At 35.3% G+C, this 22,251-nt stretch overlaps 1 protein-coding gene across 5 annotated transcripts in view; it reads right to left on the reverse strand.

Annotated features, from left to right (window-relative positions):
- Window positions 1-22,251, reverse strand: part of TMEM260 (transmembrane protein 260) — a 62,078-nt gene that overhangs the window by 17,810 nt on the left and 22,017 nt on the right. For 3 of the 5 annotated variants that reach the window (XM_082450400.1, XM_082450402.1, XM_082450401.1), the window contains exons 4-11: window positions 16,701-16,878; window positions 15,381-15,494; window positions 11,949-12,128; window positions 10,372-10,412; window positions 7,229-7,312; window positions 5,908-6,022; window positions 4,419-4,588; window positions 1,852-2,023 (exon numbers count right to left, since the gene is read on the reverse strand). In XM_082450400.1, the coding sequence (XP_082306526.1) occupies window positions 1,852-2,023; window positions 4,419-4,588; window positions 5,908-6,022; window positions 7,229-7,312; window positions 10,372-10,412; window positions 11,949-12,128; window positions 15,381-15,494; window positions 16,701-16,878 (1,054 nt within the window). The remainder of the gene's footprint in view (window positions 1-1,851; window positions 2,024-4,418; window positions 4,589-5,907; window positions 6,023-7,228; window positions 7,313-10,371; window positions 10,413-11,948; window positions 12,129-15,380; window positions 15,495-16,700; window positions 16,879-22,251) is intronic. The other 2 variants (XM_082450403.1, XM_082450404.1) reach the window with 2 other exon arrangements.

Here is a 22,251-nt window from a genome sequence, read left to right on the forward strand (position 1 = left end):
TAAAGAAAAGACTCCTACTTACACCTTCAAAGCTTCATTAAGTTTGGATATCATCATTTGAGCAATTACGCTTATGTTTTACTTGTCTATACAAGTCATTTAACTAGAAGTGACAAATTAATTTTAATCTAAGTGTACATTGTAAATACTCAAAAAATACTTATTGAATTAGAGTTTATTACCCAATAGTTTCAGTTCTTGGGTATGGTAACATTAATTAAATACCCACTGTGTGCTATGGCCTTACTCTTTCTAACTTAATTCTCATAATAACCTTATTATGTGAGAATAATTAAATTATATCAGATACTGTTGATTGCCCACTCAACAGCCAATCCTTTCCAACTAACACAATCCTGGTTTTAATCAGGAAGTTCTAGTGATTCTCCTTTGCTAGTGAGTAGTTGAGGAGTGGTCATGTGACCCAATACTGGTTAGTGGGGCCCAAGCAGAGGTCTGCTGGGGGCCTCTGGGGTACATGTTACTCCCAATACAGAGAGAGAGAGAGAAAGAGAGAGAGCCCAGAAGAAGCACTTTGCATGTGACGTTTGGAACCAGGCATCCATCAGTTCAGGAGACCCGCAGAAAAGCTGCCCCAGAACACTGCCCTCATGGAACCGCTTGTATTATCAATCCTAAACCTCCTCTCTCCAGACTACTTGTCTTGTGAGATTAAAAACTCCATAGTTTAAGCTACTCGTAGTCAGGGATTTTGTTCCTTACATTCAGAAGCATCCTAACTTACTTATCTAATGATCATTTCCATTTTATAGATAAGGAAACAGAAGCTCTGAGAGGAAAAATCAATAGACCCCAGTCACACATCCAGGAAGTGAGAGGATGAGGACTTGAATTTGGGTCTAATTAACTTTGAAATCCAAGCTTCTCAATCATAGTAGCTGTCATCCCAAATAGTATTTAAAATCATAGTATGATACCATATTTTCAACAAATGATCTAGCTTTTGTCAGATGCTAGACTGAAGATCAAATTAATCATTTGTGTACATGATATAAATGCAAACTCCTTCTAAAAAATGTGTAATTTTCAAATTTCCCTATATTTGCAAATCTGTTTATAGTCTTCTCAAAAAATTTTAATTATTCATTAATTGAATGAAATTTATTAAGTAAGTATTGTGCCTAATAGTTTGCTCAATCAAACTAAATGTATTTTTTCAAGGTTAAGAATTTCTCTTTTCCTGACAACCGTTCTAAAAACACCAGAGAAAGATTTGTTCCCTTTAACTATTTATGGATTAAACAATAAATCCTATAGTTTACATATATTTTTTTCAGTTCAAGAAGATTGTTTTAATAGACCTTGAAATTTTCACAAGTCCTCTCCAAAAATACTTTTGTCATAAGATCAACAAAATTTACAAATAAATTCTATAGCAGAATTGTGGTCAATAATTTCTATTTTGCATGAAATGTATACCAACCTGCAGTATGACTTATTTTATAGTCAACCTAATTTATTTTAATCCCTGGATCACTGGGAAGTGTTAATTTGAATGGTTGAGTTGGCTGGATGTAAAAGAACAATTTAAAAATAAATATACAACACAACATTGTCATGGTCTGTCATGTGAACTAGAGACCTTAGGATGCTGTTTGAATCTAATATGAAACACATTAAATCTTAGAACATTCAGTTTAAAAAGGAATGAAGCAACTCATGACATTTCCTATTAGTTAAAATAAAGAAAAGAATGTGATATATATTTTAACTAAGAGTGATCATAGAAACTGTACCCACTCAATGTTTAAAAAAAATAGTTCTTTAAAAAACATATGTTTTAAAATGATCACTACTACTATATTCTAAGTGTATCTTTCATATACTTACTTCCTGATCCACTAATGAAATATCTGGCCTCAGTCCCTCACAATAATGCATGTAACGGAGAGAATTCCCTGGGAGATCTCCTCTGAGTAAGATAATTGCATCATGAGGCATAGAGGCTAGAAGATTCTTTGCAAACTTATCGATCACATAGTTGGTCCTTTGGTCACAAATGCTAAATAAAAGGATTACAAAATATTAAAATAGCAACACATTGTTTTAGTTTTAATAAGACTGGGCTTATTTCCTGCTCCATTCCTTTCCCATCACACAATCTACATTTAGTGCTTTAAAATATTGTAACATATCTTCTAAGAGCATGCATATATTTGAAAAGGGAACACTATTAACTGGGGAAAAAAAAGAAGGAACTAATTGTGCAATTGAGAAAAATCAGCATACTGCTTTACTTCTGGAATTCATTATCATTTCCATAAAAAAGGGAATCAGTTAGTGGTCAATAATAAGTACTTTTTTTCCTAAAAGCATATCCAATTTCACTAAAAAGAAGTAAGGTTTCTGATTCCACTTGGAGTTTAAGGTAATTTCATGTTAATTCCATTTAGCTCAAAGGAATTTTCAGAAATGCAAAAGGAAATCTGCCAGTTTCTGGCATAAATTTGCACGTTTGTGTGACTCTCTTGCACATAGAGGTTGATCCTTTCCACCACTTCCCTGGACCAAAGACTCCCTGTGTTCCTCTCTCCCTTCTAGACTCAGAAATCACTAGAGAATGAGACCAATGAGAAAGAAGGGAAGGAATAATTTGTTGAGATGTTTACTTCTCTCCAGGCATTATTTGCCATTGCCAACAGTAGCAGTACAACTCTTTTCAATGATGAAGTGGACTTTCTAACTTCAAAGAAAAAACTGGCATGAATTCTGAGAGCTTTCCATGAAAAAAGAAAAAGAATACAAGAAAGGAAAAGCATCGAAAAACAGAACAAGGAATGTCCTTCCTGCTATTATCAGGTCCATTACATGTAATGGTACTGAAAAACACAGCCTGAAGTTGAATCACTGGGTTAGCCTCACAAAGCAAATGAATACTTCCAGGAACAAAATATTATCCTTGCCTTTGTAACTGATGCAACCATTTTCTACTGTGATTCCCTACATTGCAGGGCGATGCCTCACATTTTGCCACCCAGGAAAGTTGCTGTCTATTCCATTCACCTAGGGTAAAAAAAGAATCAAAACCAAACCAAACCACCCAGTCTGTGCAGGCATCCCTGGTGTGGAACCGGAATTGCCCTAAAGACCTGAGCCATGAGAAGACTGGGATAAAACAAGGGTGAGTGGAACTTCCCTGGTGGCACAGTGGTTAAGAATCCGCCTACTAATGAAGGGGACACGGGTTCAAGCCCTGCTCCGGGAAGATCCCACATGCCGTGGAGCAACTAAGCCCATGTGCCACAACTACTGAAGCCCGCGCACCTAGAGCCCGCGAGCCACAGCTACTGAGCCTGCGGTCTAGAGCCCGCGAGCCACAGCTACTGAGCCTGCGGTCTAGAGCCCGCGAGCCACAGCTACTGACCCTGCGCGCCTAGAGCCGGTGCTCTGCAACAAGAGAAGGCACCGCAATGAGAAGCCCCCGCACCGCAACGAAGAGGAGCCCCCGCTCGCCGTAACTAGAGAAAGCCCGCGCACAGCAACGAAGACCCAATGCAGCCAAAAAAACAAACAAATAAATAAAATAAATAGTTAAGGCTCTTTTTTAAAAAAAGGGTGGGAAACACACTATGGGCTCGGCAAACCCTTCTTGAGCTTGGAGTTGTATCTGGGACCCGCATCCCCTTCCCACAAGGCCTCCTGGTGACACAGCCTTCCTAACACCGGCTCTTCCTCAGTATTATAAAGAACATCAGTTTTTCAAGTTAAGTTGAAAGGGGGAATGTAACCTTTTAAAGTACCAATCAAATCTCAGTGTAACAAAACTCCAATGGACTCTTCCACTTCTGTAATGTTTACTCAATACTGCTGCAAATAAATGAACTATCATCTAAACTTCTACATCTTTTATGTTAGACTGAAGTTTTCATTATAATGGTTATTAAGCAGATTTTGAAAAATACATATAATACTAATAATGCATAAGGGTTAAGAAACTTCTAGAACTTTGATTATTTAAAATACTTAATATACACTACTACAGAGAGTACTAGATAAGGGCCAAGAATTACTCAAAAGATGAAATCTTTGAAGCATAAAGTGAATTATTTTAGGGCATACAAAAAAACCCCAAATGTCTTTAGTCTCCATCTAAGTGGTATTTTAGATCATGGAATTTTATGTACACTCCAGATTCTACAAAGCATCTCTAGGATTCCTTAGTGGAAAATATACAGATAGTTTACATGCACCACCCAAAACCTTGTTTGCAATGGCCTGAAACTACACATCACTCATGCTGAGATTCTTGTTCAAAAGTCTAAGAACCACTGCATTCAGACCAAGCTGTCTCCCTTTGAAAACTAGTGGAAGGTAAAAATAAGACAAACCCCTAGAATCTAAATATCCAAATGCCTCTGGCTTGAATGCTACTTTTCATAAAAATAACCGTGTGTTACCTATAATTAGAATATATTTGGTAAATTACAAAAAGAGTTGCTGAAAGCCATTCCAGACACTGAAGCCCATTGGTGTTCAGTACTCGGTTACTCTCAGAAACAAGTGCAGCCAAACCGATGCCAGCGAGGACAGCCACCACTGCGTTGCTCTGCATCCAGAATCGTTCCACCTGTGGAAGAGGCATGCAAACAGGGTGTCCAGTTGACTGGTTCATGCAATCAATCAGGTATTTATATATTTTAAAAACATATTGCATGTATCTAGTTGCCTATGCCTGTGTCATTTAGGTCTTCTTAACTGACTTCTCCAACCTAACTCCATGTCACTTTACTTTTCAATTTTTTCAAGCATTCCTCCTTCCCTGTTTGACGTGTGGATCTCCCTTTTTGGATCCACACATTCTTTTCTATACTACAAACTTCATCTTGAACTCTTTACTCTAACATGCAAAGCAGAAGAGGTGGAGAAATGCTTTTGCTTAACCCCTGATGTTTCCTTCCATGTAGAGAAGCTCCAGTAGTATTAACACTCCTGGCCTCTCTCTACCCTCACTTATTTCTTCCTGAAGGACTGTAGGGACTGAGCTGACTGGGGAGTTTGGGAGCTGGGACTGGGCCTGCATAGCCCTCCTCTTTCCTCTCTCTTCCTCTTGGAAGTGAGCCGCCCATAGGAAGTACTTGTCCAGGGGCAGACTCTGGGGTGAGGCGAGCTGGGGAGGGGAGAGGCCTGCCCTGTGCAGCACTGCCTGTGACTAGCCCATCCAGGGAGGCAGAATGAGGAGACTCCCTTCCCCACAGATATTAACCACATTCTCCAATCTCAGCATTATGGGTAACAAAGGTGATTCTCCCACCCAATGTACTGGTTTATCTTGTTCTCAACTGATTCAGAACTCAGGTGCTCAAGTAAGGTATTATTCATCAGGCCTCTTGAACACACACACACACACACACACACACACACAAACTGTTTCAGCTGTTGAAAAAAGAGCTATCTACATTTATATAGTTTCTTCTGTAAGGAGAAGAAATACTCTAATCTCAGATATGGTAGTCAGGGAAAAACAGAAATATACTTGCTCTTTTGCACAGGCTTGGACTGGTGAGGTAAGAAATAAGGGAATGTGTTGATAGAGCCCCTAATTACAACCCATATTTCTTTGCTATTTTTAAAAAAAATTCCAGGAGAAATGCAGTAGTACCTATATCTGCAAGCACACATATAAAATGACTCACTGAAATCTACCTTACATTTATTTTTCTATTTAACTATTGTGTTAACTAAACAATGCTTCCCGCCCCCCTCCCCCCCCAAAAAAAAGAAGGCTTAGCCTTACTGGTTCAATAATTTAAATTTTGATTTATAATAATGTATATACAATTTTAACTATTTCTGAGATAACTTGCTCTTCTACAAGATTCATGAAAGACAAATTTGTACATTCTTCACTAACTTACTGGTCAAAGGATATATCTAAGTAAAACTTACCACACCCATGAAAAGTGGTTTTGAAATATCTAAATTTGCCCTCCAAGCAAAGAACAATGAATAAATGCAAAACATTCCAGTAAAAAGCCATACTAATGATGAGTTCCGTCTGTTCCTATAAAAAAAATTAAAATATGTCCAAAATTATTTATGTGACATGAATATCAATAATAATATTACATAGTTTTAAACTATGAACAAAATATTTGGAACTAAAAAACTTTCCATTTTTAAGTAGGAAAAAAGAAAGATCTTAGGTTTAAAAATATGAGTTGGAATAGATAACCAAAGCATAGTAATAAACCATACACTGCACTACATATTGTCGACAGCATAATTTGGAACCATGCAGCAAAAGATATGAAGTTAAAATCTGAAAAAGAAATATAAATTACTAATCTTGTTAAATTTAAGATGTAATTAAACATGTGCAAAACAAAAGAGTAATTTCATGCATCAAAATAATAAAGATTTAAAAATGACAAATCTCAGTGCTGGTGAGAATGCAGTTGTATGAGAATATATGTTAGTACAATGTTCAAGAAAAGTTAATTTGATAATATATATCAAGAGCCTTAAAGAAAATATTCACATTCATTGACCCAGTAATTTGACATGTGGGCATAAATTTTTAAGCAAGAACCAGAAATGTAGATAAGAATTAATCCACAACAATGCTTTGGTATTACTTATAATAGTGGAAAAAGTGGAAGCAATCTAAGACCCTCAAATAGGAGAACATTTAAATTAATTGTCCTAGGTTATAGTATGGAGTATTATACAGAAATTTAAATGACTCTAAGTATCTCTTATGGTATGGGAAAACGTTCAAAATATAATGTTAAGGAAATAAAACTATAAATGTATATACAAATATATATTCACATAAAATACACTCAACAGGCTAGAAAGTAAATGAACAAGAAATTAATGGAGGTTAATAGTGCTATATTTTTTAGGTTTCCTTTTATCATTGGAGTTTACTTTTTTCTTCAGGGGAGTTCAAATAATTGTTTGCCTCTTTTGCAAAGCAACAATAATTGGCTATGGGATAGGAAGAGATCAAACCAGAAGTTTAAGATATCAGATGGCCCACCTAGTTAGATTATAATATACTGTTCAATGTTTCAAAGTCATTAATTTATAATTAGAAAAAAAACCTAGCAAAAAAGCAATACATATTTGCCTTAATAGAACTGGTTAGAGTCATTTATTTGGAATATAAAATACTACTGGCAATGTTCTATAATGACATATTGAATATATTAATTCAATTCATGAACATGGGAAAAATAATGGAAAAAGGAATTACTTTACTCACTTTCTTACTAAACATATATTTGCCCAAACTGCAAGGGCTTGAATGTTGAGTGAGAGTTGGGTCCTCATATTTGTCACCTGAGAACTGTAAAAGACAATCTAATTTATTGTTGGCAAAAAACAAATTTGTTAGTTCAAAATAAAGCATTCTTTACAGACTGTATCTGATTATGCACTGAATAATTTTAAGGCTTTGAGTCAGATTTTAAAATTATTTTGTATTCTTTTAAATTTGGGAGAAAAAGTACCACAAGAAAGAGTTAAACGGTCTAAGATATTTTCCAGTTGTAACATTTGGTTAACAACTTACACAATTTGACCTGAGATAAGAACAAATAATTATTCGGTATTTTTGATATTGGTATACTATACTGATATCATAAACCAATTTGTATCCTATATTAGTTTGATAAGAAGTCATGTGAAACTGAAAATAAAACAAGTCAAATAATTTTCTGGAGATCCAATCATGAAGAAAAAAGGAAAGAGAAGTGATCTCTAACCATCCTTTTCTAGGTTATCTTCTTCCGTAAAAGGCTTCCTTGTTTTCTATACTATTTGGTTCAAAAAATGTTTAAGCAATCTCCAAGAAATGTATTTTTCCCCTACAATTAATCTAAATTCTTTCATTAACTAATAAGCATTTTCTAAGTGTTATCTGAGTTCTCAAATAGCTCTAGCAGTCTCCAATTTTTAAAAAAGAAATGACTCTATACACTATCTCAAAGAACTTTCTTCTCCCTACTGGCAATTTTACTGAAGAAAATGTGATGCCATAATTATGGAAACCACACAATGTGTATTTTACTAATGGAAACTTATCTACTATGAGAAGATATCCTTACTCATTTTCAAATACACTTGAAAAATTGATTCCAGCATGAGGCCCATTTCAAACCATTCTTCAAAAGGAATGAAGTCAGTCTCAAAATTTATTCTTGGAGATCTGTTGCTTAAATGTAAGCTCTAAAACGTGGTCACTGCCTAGGGTTAGATTCAGTAATTTCCAGTATGCAGTTCAACAGGATTGCAATTTAAAGATATGCATGGAGAAAGAATGTAATTTGCTTGACTGGAAAAGAGCAGATGATTAGCTTCCATCATGTTGAAGGATTTTCTAGTAAGTTAATTATGAGTTGCCTTTCTCAATACTCTTGTCCACCTGGAACAATTAAAGACTAGAAACTCTCTCACTCTTTCAGAGAGTGCTAGGATTACGCCCGCATACCACGTTACGATTTCGCTTGAGCAAAGAGTGTCGCTGTGAGCGGTCATCACTCGTCAAGCCTTTTCTTCTAAGTATATGACCTAACTGCTATTATTTCAATGCAAAGGAGGCCTTTAAGTTCCCCAATAAATGACTTTTACGTGCAACTAATGAAAGTTAGATGTATGGCCTACGATTAGTCTTGAGGCTTCTCTGGAGTTCATGTGGGATTGTTAAGACAAAATATACTAGTGATTCTGAATGTGATAACAACTTCAAAGGTAGGTAGAAAAGAGCAGGCAGGGAGTCTTGGCATGGAGAAAAGCAGAACAAAGGAGAAGCCCAGAGACACTGATAAAGTTGTCTTTATCTTTAAAACGGGAACTGAGCTTCTTGCTACCTTCTTCCCAACAGAAAAGAAAAAGGAGCCACAAAAGTCTCTGTCAGACATAAAAAGAAATATTTAAAGTCAATTGTAAGAACCTCAAAAGGTTATATAAGAATAACTGGTGGCAGGGAAATATTTTCAAGATATGGTGTTAAATGAAAAACAGCAGGCTAACAAAACAGAGTATACATTATGATTACATTTTCAAAAACAAGCAAAAATATTAAAAATATTGGAAGGATATAGACAAAAATGTTAATGGGTTAAGAACAGTGGTTATCTCTGTATGTTGGAATTATAGTAATTTTAATTTCTTGGTTTGCTTACCTGTATTTGCTAAATTTTCTGTAATAATTATGTATCATTTCTTGGAGTAAAAAGAAAGTAATTTAAAAAGAAAAGAAGGAAGTAGGGAAGGAAGCAAGCAAGCTAGCAAATGAACAAGACAGAACCTGTGAGAACCTGTGAACTACCTCACATATAGATTTGAAATATTTTCCCCATATTTTTAAAATAGTTTTCAAGTAGTCCTGTGAATTCCATATTAATAGTTAGGAGATCACTTTAGTGTTAGAGAAACCTATTCATCCCTAATTTTATATTGAAAATATTTTAAGAATATTACAGAACTGGTATGTATATTTTTCAAGTTGCCTTAATCTGTATAGTCTTCTTTTTTAACATCTTTATTGGAGTATAATTGCTTTACAATGTTGTGTTAGTTTCTGCTGTATAACAAAGTGAATCAACTATATGTATACATATATCCCCATGTCCCCTCCCCCTTGTGTCTCCCTCCCACCCTCCCTATCCCACCCCTCTAGGTGGTCACAAAGCACCGAGCTGATCTCCCTGTGCTATGCAGCTGCTTCCCACTAGCTATCTATTTTACATTTGGTAGTGTATATATGTCAATGTTACTCTCTCACTTCATCCCAGCTTTGTATAGGTTTTAAAGCAAATATGAACCCATTTTTCAAAGAACTCTAATAGATAATAGAGATGAAAATATATTTGCTGGCTCTAATAAGGCTGGATGTTTAAAAATATGCAAGTCAAAAATAGAGCTTACGGACAGCTTAAAGGAAGTCTTAAAAAACATTAAATAAATTAATGTTTGAAGAATTAAATGAATATAGCTCAAACCAAAATAACAAGAAAATAATTGTTCAAATTGTGCTAAATACAATGTTCTAAAATGTCTCCAAAAGAAAGAAGATATAAACAAAGAAAAAGTTATTTCTAAAGCAACAATACATTGGGTAATTTTGTATACAACTGAAAGTTGAAACATTTTCATTTTATATATTCTATTTAGTCTCCTAATAGTCTTATTTACTGTTTTATTTATTGTTCATTTTAAGCTTTATCTTATTGAAGGAAATGCTGGAATATTTGTCATTATACACAAAAACTGTTAACCACAGAGGTGAAAACTACATCTCAGACGTACTGCTTCACAAAGAGATAAACTCAGAAATCCCTAAAATCATTTAAAGGAACTAATAAAGAATTCATTTAAAAATAGTTTAAGATATTTCATACTCACAGCAATATTTCAGACATACTGGATCCTATTTCAGATTTGGCCTAAACATAAAAAAGTTTATTTGCATAAGCATTAAACTGAAGCTTTGGTAGACTATTGTGTTTTAATTACCCTGATTTAAAAGATACATGTTTAAATATACAATGCAACTTGTCTCTTCATTCAAAGTGTTTACTTCAGAGCCTTATTGGATTTTTTAGGAGAAGTCAGTGAAAACTAAACACAGATATCCCTTAGGAATAATTTCAGAGACAATAATTGGCTAAAAATCAGTTACACTCTTCCAGCAGGAATGATTAACACATTAATGAACTAACAGATTTTACACTTTCATTACAAAGTCTCTTTAAGCTCTTTTTTTGGGCACTTTGGTTAAAGCTCATTATCGCCTGCCTGTAATTTCACAATTATGTGTGAATTATACACATTTCAAATCTGGACTGGCCCTCAAGCAATATTTCAATGGAATAACCATGTAAGTAAACCAGAGTATAAATTTAAAGTACCAAACTTTCTAAGTCAAAAAATAATAATTATCCTTTTATTAAATGACTTCATTATGAAATACCTCCTACATACAAAAAACATACATAATATATATTTAGGGAATAAAGAGTTTTAAAAAATCTATAGACTCACCACTCATTGAAGAAACAGAACTGCACGAATACCATAAGGTATCTCACAAAGCTCTCAAAGGGGCTTTCTTATCCCCCAGTGGTAACTGGGGGATAAGAATTTTGTGTTAGTTATTCCCCTACTTTCTAAAAATATATAGTTTTACTACTTTTTATGTATCCTTCAGCAATAGACTGTTTAGTTTTTGCATGGTTTAGAATTTTGTATAAATGTTATCATATAATATTGTAGTCTTCTGAGATTTGCCTTCTTAAGACACAAAAAGTGCAAACCATGAAAGGAAAATCAGATACAACTGTCTATCTTAAAATAAAAACCCATCTGTTTATCCCTTCACTTTTCAGATAGCCATTACCTACAACCACATTTAGTGTTTTCCCCTAATTTATGTCTTAGGGAAAGAAAGGCCTTTTGAAATTCTTTAGAACATACAGTTTCCATTGAATGAGACCATATTTTATGAAGCATTTACATACTTAGATCCCCCACTGAATACTAACATGAACACTGTTCATCAAATATGTTTTAAAAAAAGAAACAAATATACTCATTAAGGTATATTAAAATTTTTGAGATTTTTTTCCCTTAATCATTTCCAAATATTTTTTATCACAGACCAAGAGCCCAAAGTGATACCCAATGCTAACAAGACTGAAATGCTTCACCTGCTGGCAGCAGTCTTTTTACTGCTTGTTATCCTGAAAAATATATTCAGGATATACAACAGGGATGATGTCGGATTAAGTGATTCATTTTTTTCTCTAACATATGTGAAAGGCTACATTCCAAGGGGCAAGTCTGCTATACAGTAACAAATGAAAATTCCAGGTACTGTCACTGATACAAACACTGATTTTTTTTCTTTCCACTCAAGGTCCAGGCAGAACACTGAAGTTTTGCCACTTATTTCCTTAAAAGGGCTTGAAATATAAATTTACCAGACTGAATGTTCCATATTCTTCCCTGAGAAAATGTGTCAAAAATCCTAGCAATGTTGTCTGGTCTCCCCAGGTCCAACGGGCTTGATGGAGGTAGGATGAGATAGGAAGGTAGATATAGGGCAGCAAACCAGCAGAGAGGTACAGACTCAACTTCAACAAAGAGCCCAGGGAGAGTTCCTGCGTCAGAGCACACGGTGTCACATGTATAATAATGTTTATTTTAGTCAGATTCATCCTGGAACTTCAAGAACACATCAAGGAAAACATCAAATATGTTTACTCAGAGCTGATCTCTCAATTTATATTAAGTCACCACAGAATACGATGTTAAACTTTCTGATTACTGTGGATTACTAGAAAATTGCATCAGTCTGAATTCCTTTGCATGCCAGCTGAAATCTGAGTGAAGCAAATAATATTAGCAAAGACTCATGAGTATCATGTTTAATGCATCTTTTACATTTAAAACCATGTCATGACATGCAGCATTGCACAGCTGAGATAACCCACTTGGAAGTGATTACGGTGCCTGGCCGTTTTTGAAAATGCCCAAAATATTGTTCTAATACTGATTCACTTCATTCCCATCATCAGGAGCAGACTTCAACTATATACTTTATTATGACTGTACATTGACAATATGTTCTTTCTACAAGTGTTTTGGACATTTCATGGAAATACTTGGCACAAATGAAGCTAGCTTTTAAGTAACATCCCAGTTCATCCAAATGTTCTTTTTTCTCAATTTACATAGGAAGGAAGGAAATTTGTTGTTGCATGCAACAGTCTTGCCTCAAGGAGAATATATTTCTCATCTTCACATTTCTAAAACAAAGGACAACACTGCCAAATTTTTATAAAGATTAAGTCCAGAAGAATTCTGGTATACTAGAAAGATTCAAATAGTGGTTGCTTTAGTAACTGGGAAAGGGGTCTCTTACAAATATTGTGATTGGAAATTGCCCATTTTTCCTTTACAAAAAAGGAAAATTCATAGGTGACAGTGAATATGAGTACCAAAGTTTGCATTCACCAGAAGTAGAAAAGCAGTTGACTTCCATCAGCATTTTCAAATAAACATTCTTAATTGAAAATGGAGTGTTTTTATTATAGTACTAATTTTGTTTGACATTTCTAAAGTGGTAATGAGATTCATAAAAATGATGGGATGAAAAAAGTGTAAGAAATAACTAATTTAAAAATATGCCTTTGCTATTCTTAAAAGTAGCTTTAAAGAAAGTAAATGTTTAGATTTTGGCAGTTTCTGCATATTATAAGGTTCAGTTTAGAATGGCAAGATGCAGTTGCTGCAGAATTTTCCTTTTGTGTGGGAAATAAACAGGGAAACACTCACATGAGAACTATTTCAGAGAGTGCAGGAGAGTGGTTCTGAGTCCCAGCTGCACATATACTGGAATCACCTGGGGAACTTTTTAAAAATATTATATCTGGGCCTTACCCCAAATCAATTAAATCAGAATTATTTTAGGGTGCTGGGATCACACACACACACACACACACACACACACACACAGATACCCACAGACACACACACATGCACACTCTCTCTTACTTACTTTCTTAAAGCTTCCCAGATAATTTAAGTGAGCAGTCAGGGTTGCAACCAACTGACTCAGGACTTCCAGCTCTGCCTTAGATCACCTGACCAGTGAGATCCAACTCCCTGTCACTTCACTGGTAGATCTTATTTTCTAGCCTCTGCTCTTTAAATAATGAAAATAAAAGGTCCTTTGAAGAGTCATACTTCCCCAAATTTCGTCATTCATCAGTAGCTGATCTAAGTACAGAGTAAACAGGCTCTCAGACCAGGCTCCTAACTTGTCAGCTATGAGTCTTGCATGTTTTATACAAGAATACGGCTCTCTCTTCAAAGAACTAACACAAAAGATTTGCTTTTTAAGTTCATGCCAGAGAATGTACCTCTCTGATATCTAAATGCACCTCCTGTGATATCAGAAGACTGGCTAAGAGTGACACCATCAAGATGGCAACATAAATCATTCCCAACTTCAGTCCTTCTCACAAAACACCATCAGCAACTATCCACAGACATGGCCCCACTGTGAAAATCCCAGAAACTGGGGTTGAGGCTAAAGCATACTCCTGGACCACAGAGACTGAGAAGGACCGCTTTCGAAGTGTCGGGGGGCACGCTGACCATGTCACCCCTCCGCTAGGCCAGCACAGCACTGCACCAAGAGGACTTCCCTAGGACTACAGTTTTTCCAGCGGGAAAAAGAGAGCCCAAGGTGGATATCCAGCTCCCCCAGCATTGCAGGATGCTTCCCAGGAGGCTCACTCAGTTCTCATCTCGCAGAGACCACTGGGGGGATCTTCAGGGCTCAACCACTGGGGATCAGATAGAGACGGAGAAGGGGAGCAGGCCTTACAGCAACCAGTCTCCAATCTTGGCAGACCACGTTCCTGCTTGCAGCAGTGCCAGAGCAGAGATCTCAGCCAGCAGTTCTGCCCATCTGCAGAGCCGAGCCAGTGGCTGATCCCACTCTAAAATAATTCTGATTTAATGGATGTGGGTCATACATTAACGTAATAAAAGCCATATATGACAAGCCCACAGCTAACATCATACTCAGTGGTGACAGACTGAAAGCTTCTCCTCTAAGATCAGGAACAAGACAAGGGTGCCCACTCACCAGTCTCACCACTCATGTTCAACATAGTACTGGAAGTCCTACTCAGAGTAATCAGGCAAGAAAAAGAAATAAAAGGAATCCAAATTAGAAAGGAAGAAGTGGGAATTCCCTGGCAGTCCAGTGGTTAGGACTCCACGCTTCCACTGCAGGTGGCAGGGGTTCGATCCCTGGTGGGAGAACTAAGATCCCACGTGCAGCTCAGCAGGGCCAAAAAAAAAAAAAAGAAGAAATAAAATTGTCTCTGTTTGCAGATGACATGATCTTATATAGAAAATCCTTAAGATTCCATCAAAAAGCTGTTAGAACTAATAAACAAATTCAGGAAAGTTGTAGGATACAAAATCAACACATAAAAATTAGTTGTGTTTCTATATAATAACAATAAACTATCTGGAAAAAAATAAACTATCTCATTTACAATAACATCAAAAAAGATAAAATGCTTAGGAATAAATTTAACCAAGGAGGTGAAATATCTGTTTACTGAAAACTATAAGACACTGATGAAAGAAATGGAAGAAGACACAAATAAATGAGAAGATATATCATGTTCATGGATTAAAATAATTAATATTGTTAAAATGTTCATACTACCCAACACCATCTATAGATTCAATGATATTCCTATCAAGCTTTATATTAAATAAATAAATAAATAAATAAATAAAGCAAGCCCCATGTTTTCTGATTCCATAAATGTCATAGTGGGCATAAATAAAATATTATGAATTTTCATTTTTACTCAAAAACTTACCTTCTCTTTTAAAAGTCGAAAGAGAATCCATGGTATTATGCACAAAACATAGAGTACTATTGTGTGCTGATTACATAAGCTAAGGCCACAGCAGAAAGCACCAATTTTAGCTATCTGAAAACAAATAAAAGAAAAAATCCAAGTTAAAAATTCACCAAAAACAGCACAATAGTAAAAAGCTACTCTTTATATTAAAGCTAAGCATTTGTACAATAAGTCAGGTTAAAATCAACCTCTTAGATGCAAACATTCATGCTTTAACATGCACTAATATTTATCACCATTATTTTTTATTATTATTTTTCATTCTCATCAAATCATTGCAGAGTGACCTTAAATAAGTGTCTTCAAACTAAGTTTTAGAAAGTCCTATATGATGACATGTCCTAACAGTAACAGGATATTGTGTAATTCTCATTCAAGTGAAATCTAGAACTGAAGTTCAACAATTCTGTTTTACTTTTTCTCCTATTGAATTAAATATATTGAATATAACACTTTTATTTAGAAACCTGGTTCTCTATGGGTGGTCTTTTTGCTATTTTTAAACATGTGTTATTTTCATAATCAGAAAAAAGTTTATTTTAAACAAAAAATAAACTCTAATAGCACCACAGGTTTGTTTATGGAAGCCACAGATAAACTTTTACATTCTTTTGTTTCTGTAATCTTTAATGACACAGGCTGCGCATATACTAAGATGAACTGGCACTCTTCAATGTACAGATGGTAAGCCCTTAGAAGACAGGGTTCCTCCACATTTCAAATTATTTTGATGATAGTGTTGGCCTTAGAAGTCACTGTAATCTCTTTGGGACTACTTCATTTTACAGTTGATCCTCTACTTTTAGTTAAAAAAAAAAAAGTGCAAATTTGATCTTTTTTGCAATTAAGAGAATAAGTCAATGTGCCATAATGGTAAATAATCTAAGGTAGTCAACCTAGGACTTGGCATCTTAAGATCACACACACACACACAAACACACACACACACACACACACACACACACACACACACACATGATGGTGGATTAACCAACAAGTCTATCTTTCCCATAGGACTCAAAAGGGATTTCAGAATACCCTCATTCTCCAAAAAACTTTTGAACTCTGGAAGAAAAAAAAAAAATTTCATGTTTTATAAAGGCTCTCATGGTTCAGAGTAAAAGAATTGAGAATATTTTCTCTCTCAACATGCCTAGATTACCTTGACAGTAATCAGAATAGATAGACAATATCTAAACCAAAGTTAAAAAGAAATAGAGCATCTGTCTAAAAATTAAAACAAAAAGTGATTCCACTTTGATCAAAATAGGTTACCTTTGATCTTTCTTGTGCAGTTGTTGCCTCCTCAAAGTGTACAGTAAGAGCCATAAGCAGCCCCACAAACAGATTGTTTAAGCTAAAAACCTCTGCTGCAATGGACCACTGCCATGTTAGACGAGAAAATGAAAACACCCCCGCAGCAAGGATTCCTCCAGCATATGAGCCAGAAAGCCTGCAAATACAGATAACATGAAATCTTCTTTCCCAACAAAAAGAACCGACTTTATTTCCCTTTATGTGAACTGTAGCAGCAGCAATTATGACAGTCGCCCAGCACTATCCCAACACATTAGATGGTTAATACATTACTTCATGTAATAATTCCTTTCAACAGATTTTAATTATGAAGTCCATATATTAACCTATTAACAAACAAATGAACAAACCTGCTTGGTATCCTATGGATTGGATGAGGTTTAGTTCTCAGATGTAACCTTTAGGATTCAAGCCAGTTCAGAAAGCCTGAAGAGACAGTAGCTAGAGAGATAACAAACCTGGGTCATTTTTCTTGCTATATCTAAGAAGAAGAATGATAACGACTGGTTAAGACTGAAATGTGTTTAATTGTAAAAATTAATGAAACGGCAGAATATCTGTTCAGGAGCATTCACTTATTGTGGAATGTTTGGATCTAGGTACTTCCTACATTTATCTCCCAACATTTGACAAAATATGTCTTGGTCACAATATTTGGTGCTTTTAAGATCTTGTAAGCTAGATTCTTAGTTTCTGATGATTTCTTCTTTACACAAAGTCAAAGTTAAAAATGATATATCTTTTAAAGAGAAGGATGGGAATGTGAATTTTAGAAACCCTGAAGAATCAAATACTACACTTGGAAACAAATTCCTCGCCCCCAAATGCCAACAAGAGCCCCACATTTCAAATCAGTCAAGGAAACTGGATCTCAATTCAGAGATAAGATTTGAAACTGGTAATGTGGCATATCAAACCAAAACAACTTCCTATTTCACTATACATCTAAAGCTATGAAAATTAAAGCTATTACTGAAAATCTATTGCTTACAAGCATTATTCAGCAAGCATCTCTGTGTCTAATAATTATGATATTATATGGCCCAGATCATTACTTTTTAGCTGTATTGCTTTGTGTAAAAATTATGGAGTAATTGTATGGCTTTTAATCAATCTTAATAGAAAAAAAAAAAAAGCTAAAAAATTTCAGTATCACCAAACCTGTTTTTCTTTGAGTTTCTCTTTACAATTTTTGTTTTCTTTCCCTTATAAAAATCATCAGTTTCCTATTTCTTGCAGAGTACCCCATTCTCCCAGTTATCCTGATTCAGTACCCTAAAGTTATTTCTTCCTTCCAAATTCCTTCCCAGAGTCCTTTCGATTTATATTCCTATTGCCTTAGACTCAATTATTTTAATAGTTTCCTAACTTGTCTTATGTTTTTCCAACTCTTCTGCAATATAACATCAGATTACACTTTCTGAAACATACTCTTTGTGAATACTCTTCACCCCTATAGGATAAATTAGAAATGAGTCAGCCTGGAATCCAGGCTCCCAATAAACCAGACACCCCTAGCCACTAATTACCAACATGATCTCCCACCAACTAGTCAAGCTCCTCAAAATTCCCTAATAAGACAGGACTATTCCTAGCTCTGCACCTTTGCTCATACTGTAGTGCTGAACTGAATATCCTCGCTGCTCCTTTATTAAAACTCTCCTCTTTTCTCAATTTTCTCTTCAATTCCCTGGTTTCTAGCCCAACTCTGCATATTGATAGCATTTAATTGTCTGTAACAATTATTTTGACATTGTTTTTGAAATATGAACTGGAGTTAAACTGCACTTAGATTGGAAGCTTCTAGCCCCAAGCACAGAAAGGAAACTTAGCAAATGAGAGAATGAATTAATCTTAAAGTATTAGTAACATTTTAAAGGAACTTCTAAGTTTCAGCTCGCAATATGACTCTGGACAGTCAGCATAAGATACAAGATTCCTTCCTCTACTTAAAAGAAAGGAAGTGCTCAAACGGAGACATGACAAAAGGACATAGGAGCCAGCTTACAGGGCTCTCATGGCCAAACTGGGGATAACTTGATCATCAAGATAAATATAGTAATAAACTGTAACCCAATGAATAAATAAGAATCTATGAATCTATAGTGATACAAAAATTGGGTGAGAAGAGAAAGTCCATGGAAAGTCAACTCATAACTGTAGAAGAAATGATGGAATTAAAATCACCATTTGGCAACTGTCATAACAATAATCAATGGATACCAAAATAGTGGGTAAAAGGTTTGCAGTAACAGAAATACGTACATAGTCTAAAGTTATCGCCCTGTAAAAAGATTAATTCCAAAGGGAGAAATGGTAACTTTACAGTGGCAAACCGGACAGACACAATCTTAACCACATGATCAAAGTTAACAGCCCAGTAATGGGACAAACAAACATCATATGCTTCCTTATCTATTGCAATAAAAAGAATACAGCATCAGTTCTATGGCATTCCTGCCAAAAATGCATTAGCTGAATTTAAGCAAGAGCAAAGACAAACTCAAACTGAAGGACATTGTACAAAATAACTAGCCTGTATGTATCAAAAAATGTCAAGGTCTTAACAAAAAACAAAAAAAAATCATGAGGAACCGTCTCAGATTAAAGACACTAAAGGGATAACACAATAGAATAAAAGACATGATCTAGGATTTTCTTCTACTATAAGCACACACCATCTGAGAAAATTAGAAAAATCAAATCAAGTCTGAAGGTTAGGTAACAGTGTTGTATCACTGATAATTTCTTTATTTTGAGACCTCCACTGTGGATATACAAGAAAATGTTTTTAAGGAACATATCTTGAAGCATTTAAGGGTAAAAGGATACTATGACTGCAGCTTATTCTTAAATGGTTAAAAAACAAAACAAAACAATACATACATACCCACTGAGTCAAGGATAAAGCAAATGTGGTAAAATACTAACATCTGGGGAACCTGGGTAAAGGGTAGACAAAGAATTGGGCTCTTCTTGCCACTTTTCTATAAATCTGAAATTATGTCAAAATAAGAAGTTAAAAAAACAAATCAGCAAATTTCCAAGATAATTTGCTAACATTTATTGAGTTTCTTGCTAGCTGTGTTTCAGGTATTGCTCTAAGTGCCTTCTTTATATTAATTCATTTAATTTGCACAATAACCCTATGAGTAGATGTGATTTGTCTCCTTTTTTCAAATGAAGAAACTGGGGCTCAGGGAGGCCAAGTAATTTTTCCAAGTCCTATGGTAGGTAATTAAGTGGCAGAACCAGGATTGAAATTGTTAGTCTAGCTATTTAGGACCATGACATTATGGGGTAAAAGATGGTTATTTTAGTTTTAATGTCAAATAATTTATTCCAGACTAATGATACATTGTACTTTTACTTGGTTAACTATGCACCTCCTTGAGTGAAGAATAGAACAGAACAAAAGTTTTGTCCATTATTAGAATCGTGTTTATGTCTATGTTTTATCAACACAACATACTACCAACTTGAATTGTACACAACACCTGTCAAGACTGATGTTAACCTTTTTTTCTTTTTTGAAAGGGCAATTAGTTAAAGTTTAAAACCACCAAACAGTTAATTAAAGAGAACTGATATGTACAAATCCTCAGGAAGAAAACTCATGATTCACTAATCTACAATGATTTTTAACACATTATTATGATCAGAAGACATCCTAGTGTTTGAATTGTTGACATTAATTATTGGAATTATGAACTATGTTAACTGCCTTTTCAAATATTTCATAAGGTTTTAGAAATTGAAGAGTAAAGGTAAAATTATCAACTTCAGTGATAAAATTTATCCAGTCACCTTAGACTATTACAGATAGTTATGTACATTAGCATTTTATTGAAGACTTATCCTACAACAGCAAGGTCTTTATAATCTGAATTTTCCCCACCTGATTTCTGTCCCACACCACCCCCCTGCCAAGGTCAGGATGGTTTTACAACAAATAATCCATATACTCTTTCACTAGATTTTTCTTGGTATCAGAGAAATAATTTGTGAGACTGCTGAGTAAGGTTATAGGAGAGAAGGTAACTGATTATAAAACCAGTAATGGAAATCAAACCTATAATCTTGATCTTTTTAGCATCTCAAATGAGCTTGCTTAGAAATCAACTCAGTCTATAGGAATTTGGGTTGTAGTCCTAATATAAATTGAAGACAAAAGGGTAGTGGACCTTTTCTTTTCTTTTGGTTTTGCTGCTTGACATCTAAAATCCTCTCCTATGCTTGAAGGATACGAGTTTATGAGGCACGGCCCCTCCTATTATACACACTGAAAATACGAGATACTTTTCCAATCTCCCTTGCAGCTAGAGCATGGGTGTATGACCCGGGCTCTGTCTGTCAGAATCACCTGCTCCATTCTTTGAATTGGAAAATCGTGAGGCCAAGAAGCAGGGATGGAGACAGAATCAGACATGGCTGGTGGGATTTGTGCATCATTTTCACAGACAACAATGGCAGCACTTTGAAGGGCAGTGCTCAGAATCCAGGGCAGTGTTGGTGGTGTAAGCTGGGGTGTCTGGGGCCCAGAGATGGCAGCAGTGGTGGTTTCACTAGCATATACCTGCCCAGGACTCTGAATATTTTGGGCTCAGAGCCTGGTAATCCAGCCCTCCTAGAAATTCTGCAAGCTCTGCAACTTCCTTCTCTCTCTCTTTTTTTTTCCAATGCTAGATTTGAATGTTTCCTTTTGTAAAAAGCTTTATTGAGACATAATTCATATACTGTACATTCACCCATTTAAAGTGTACAATTAAAGATTTTTAGTATATTTACAGATATATGCAACCATCACTACAGTCAATTTTATAACATTTTCATCACCTCAGAAAGAAACTCTATCTCCTTTAACTATCTCCCCCCTATCCCCACCCCCAATCTCACTGCCAGCCTTAAGCAACCACTAATCTACTTTCTGTCTGTGAATTTCCCTCTTCTGGGCTTTCTTATAAATGGAATCATAGAATATGTGGACTTTTATGACCGGCTTCTTTCACTTAGCACAATGTGTTCGAGGTTCATCCAACTTGTAGTATCAGTATCTCACTTCTTTTTATGGTTGAATTAATATTCCACTGTATAGATATACCACATTTTGCTTATTCATTCTTCCGTTGATGGACATTTGGATTGTTTCCACCTTTTGCCTACTATGAATAGTGTGCCTATAAACATTTGTGTACAAGTTTTTGTGTGGACATATGCTTTCATTTCTCTAGGGTATGTAACTAGGAGTGGAATTGCTGGAGCCTATGACAACCCACTTAATCATTTGAGAAACTGCTAGACTGTTTTCCAAAGTCACTACATAATTTTACATTCCCACTAGCAATGGATGAGGGTTCTGATTTTTCCACAACCTAGTGAACACTTGTTATCTGATTTTTTGATCTAGCCATCCTAGTGGGTGTGAAGTGGTCTCTCACTGAGATTTTTTTTTTAAAAGCATTTTTAAAAAAACATTTATTTATTTGGTTGCACTGGGTCTTAGTTGCGG

This window comes from Balaenoptera physalus, assembly GCF_965194825.1.
Source record: "Balaenoptera physalus genome assembly, chromosome: 2".
NCBI lineage: Eukaryota > Metazoa > Chordata > Mammalia > Artiodactyla > Balaenopteridae > Balaenoptera > Balaenoptera physalus.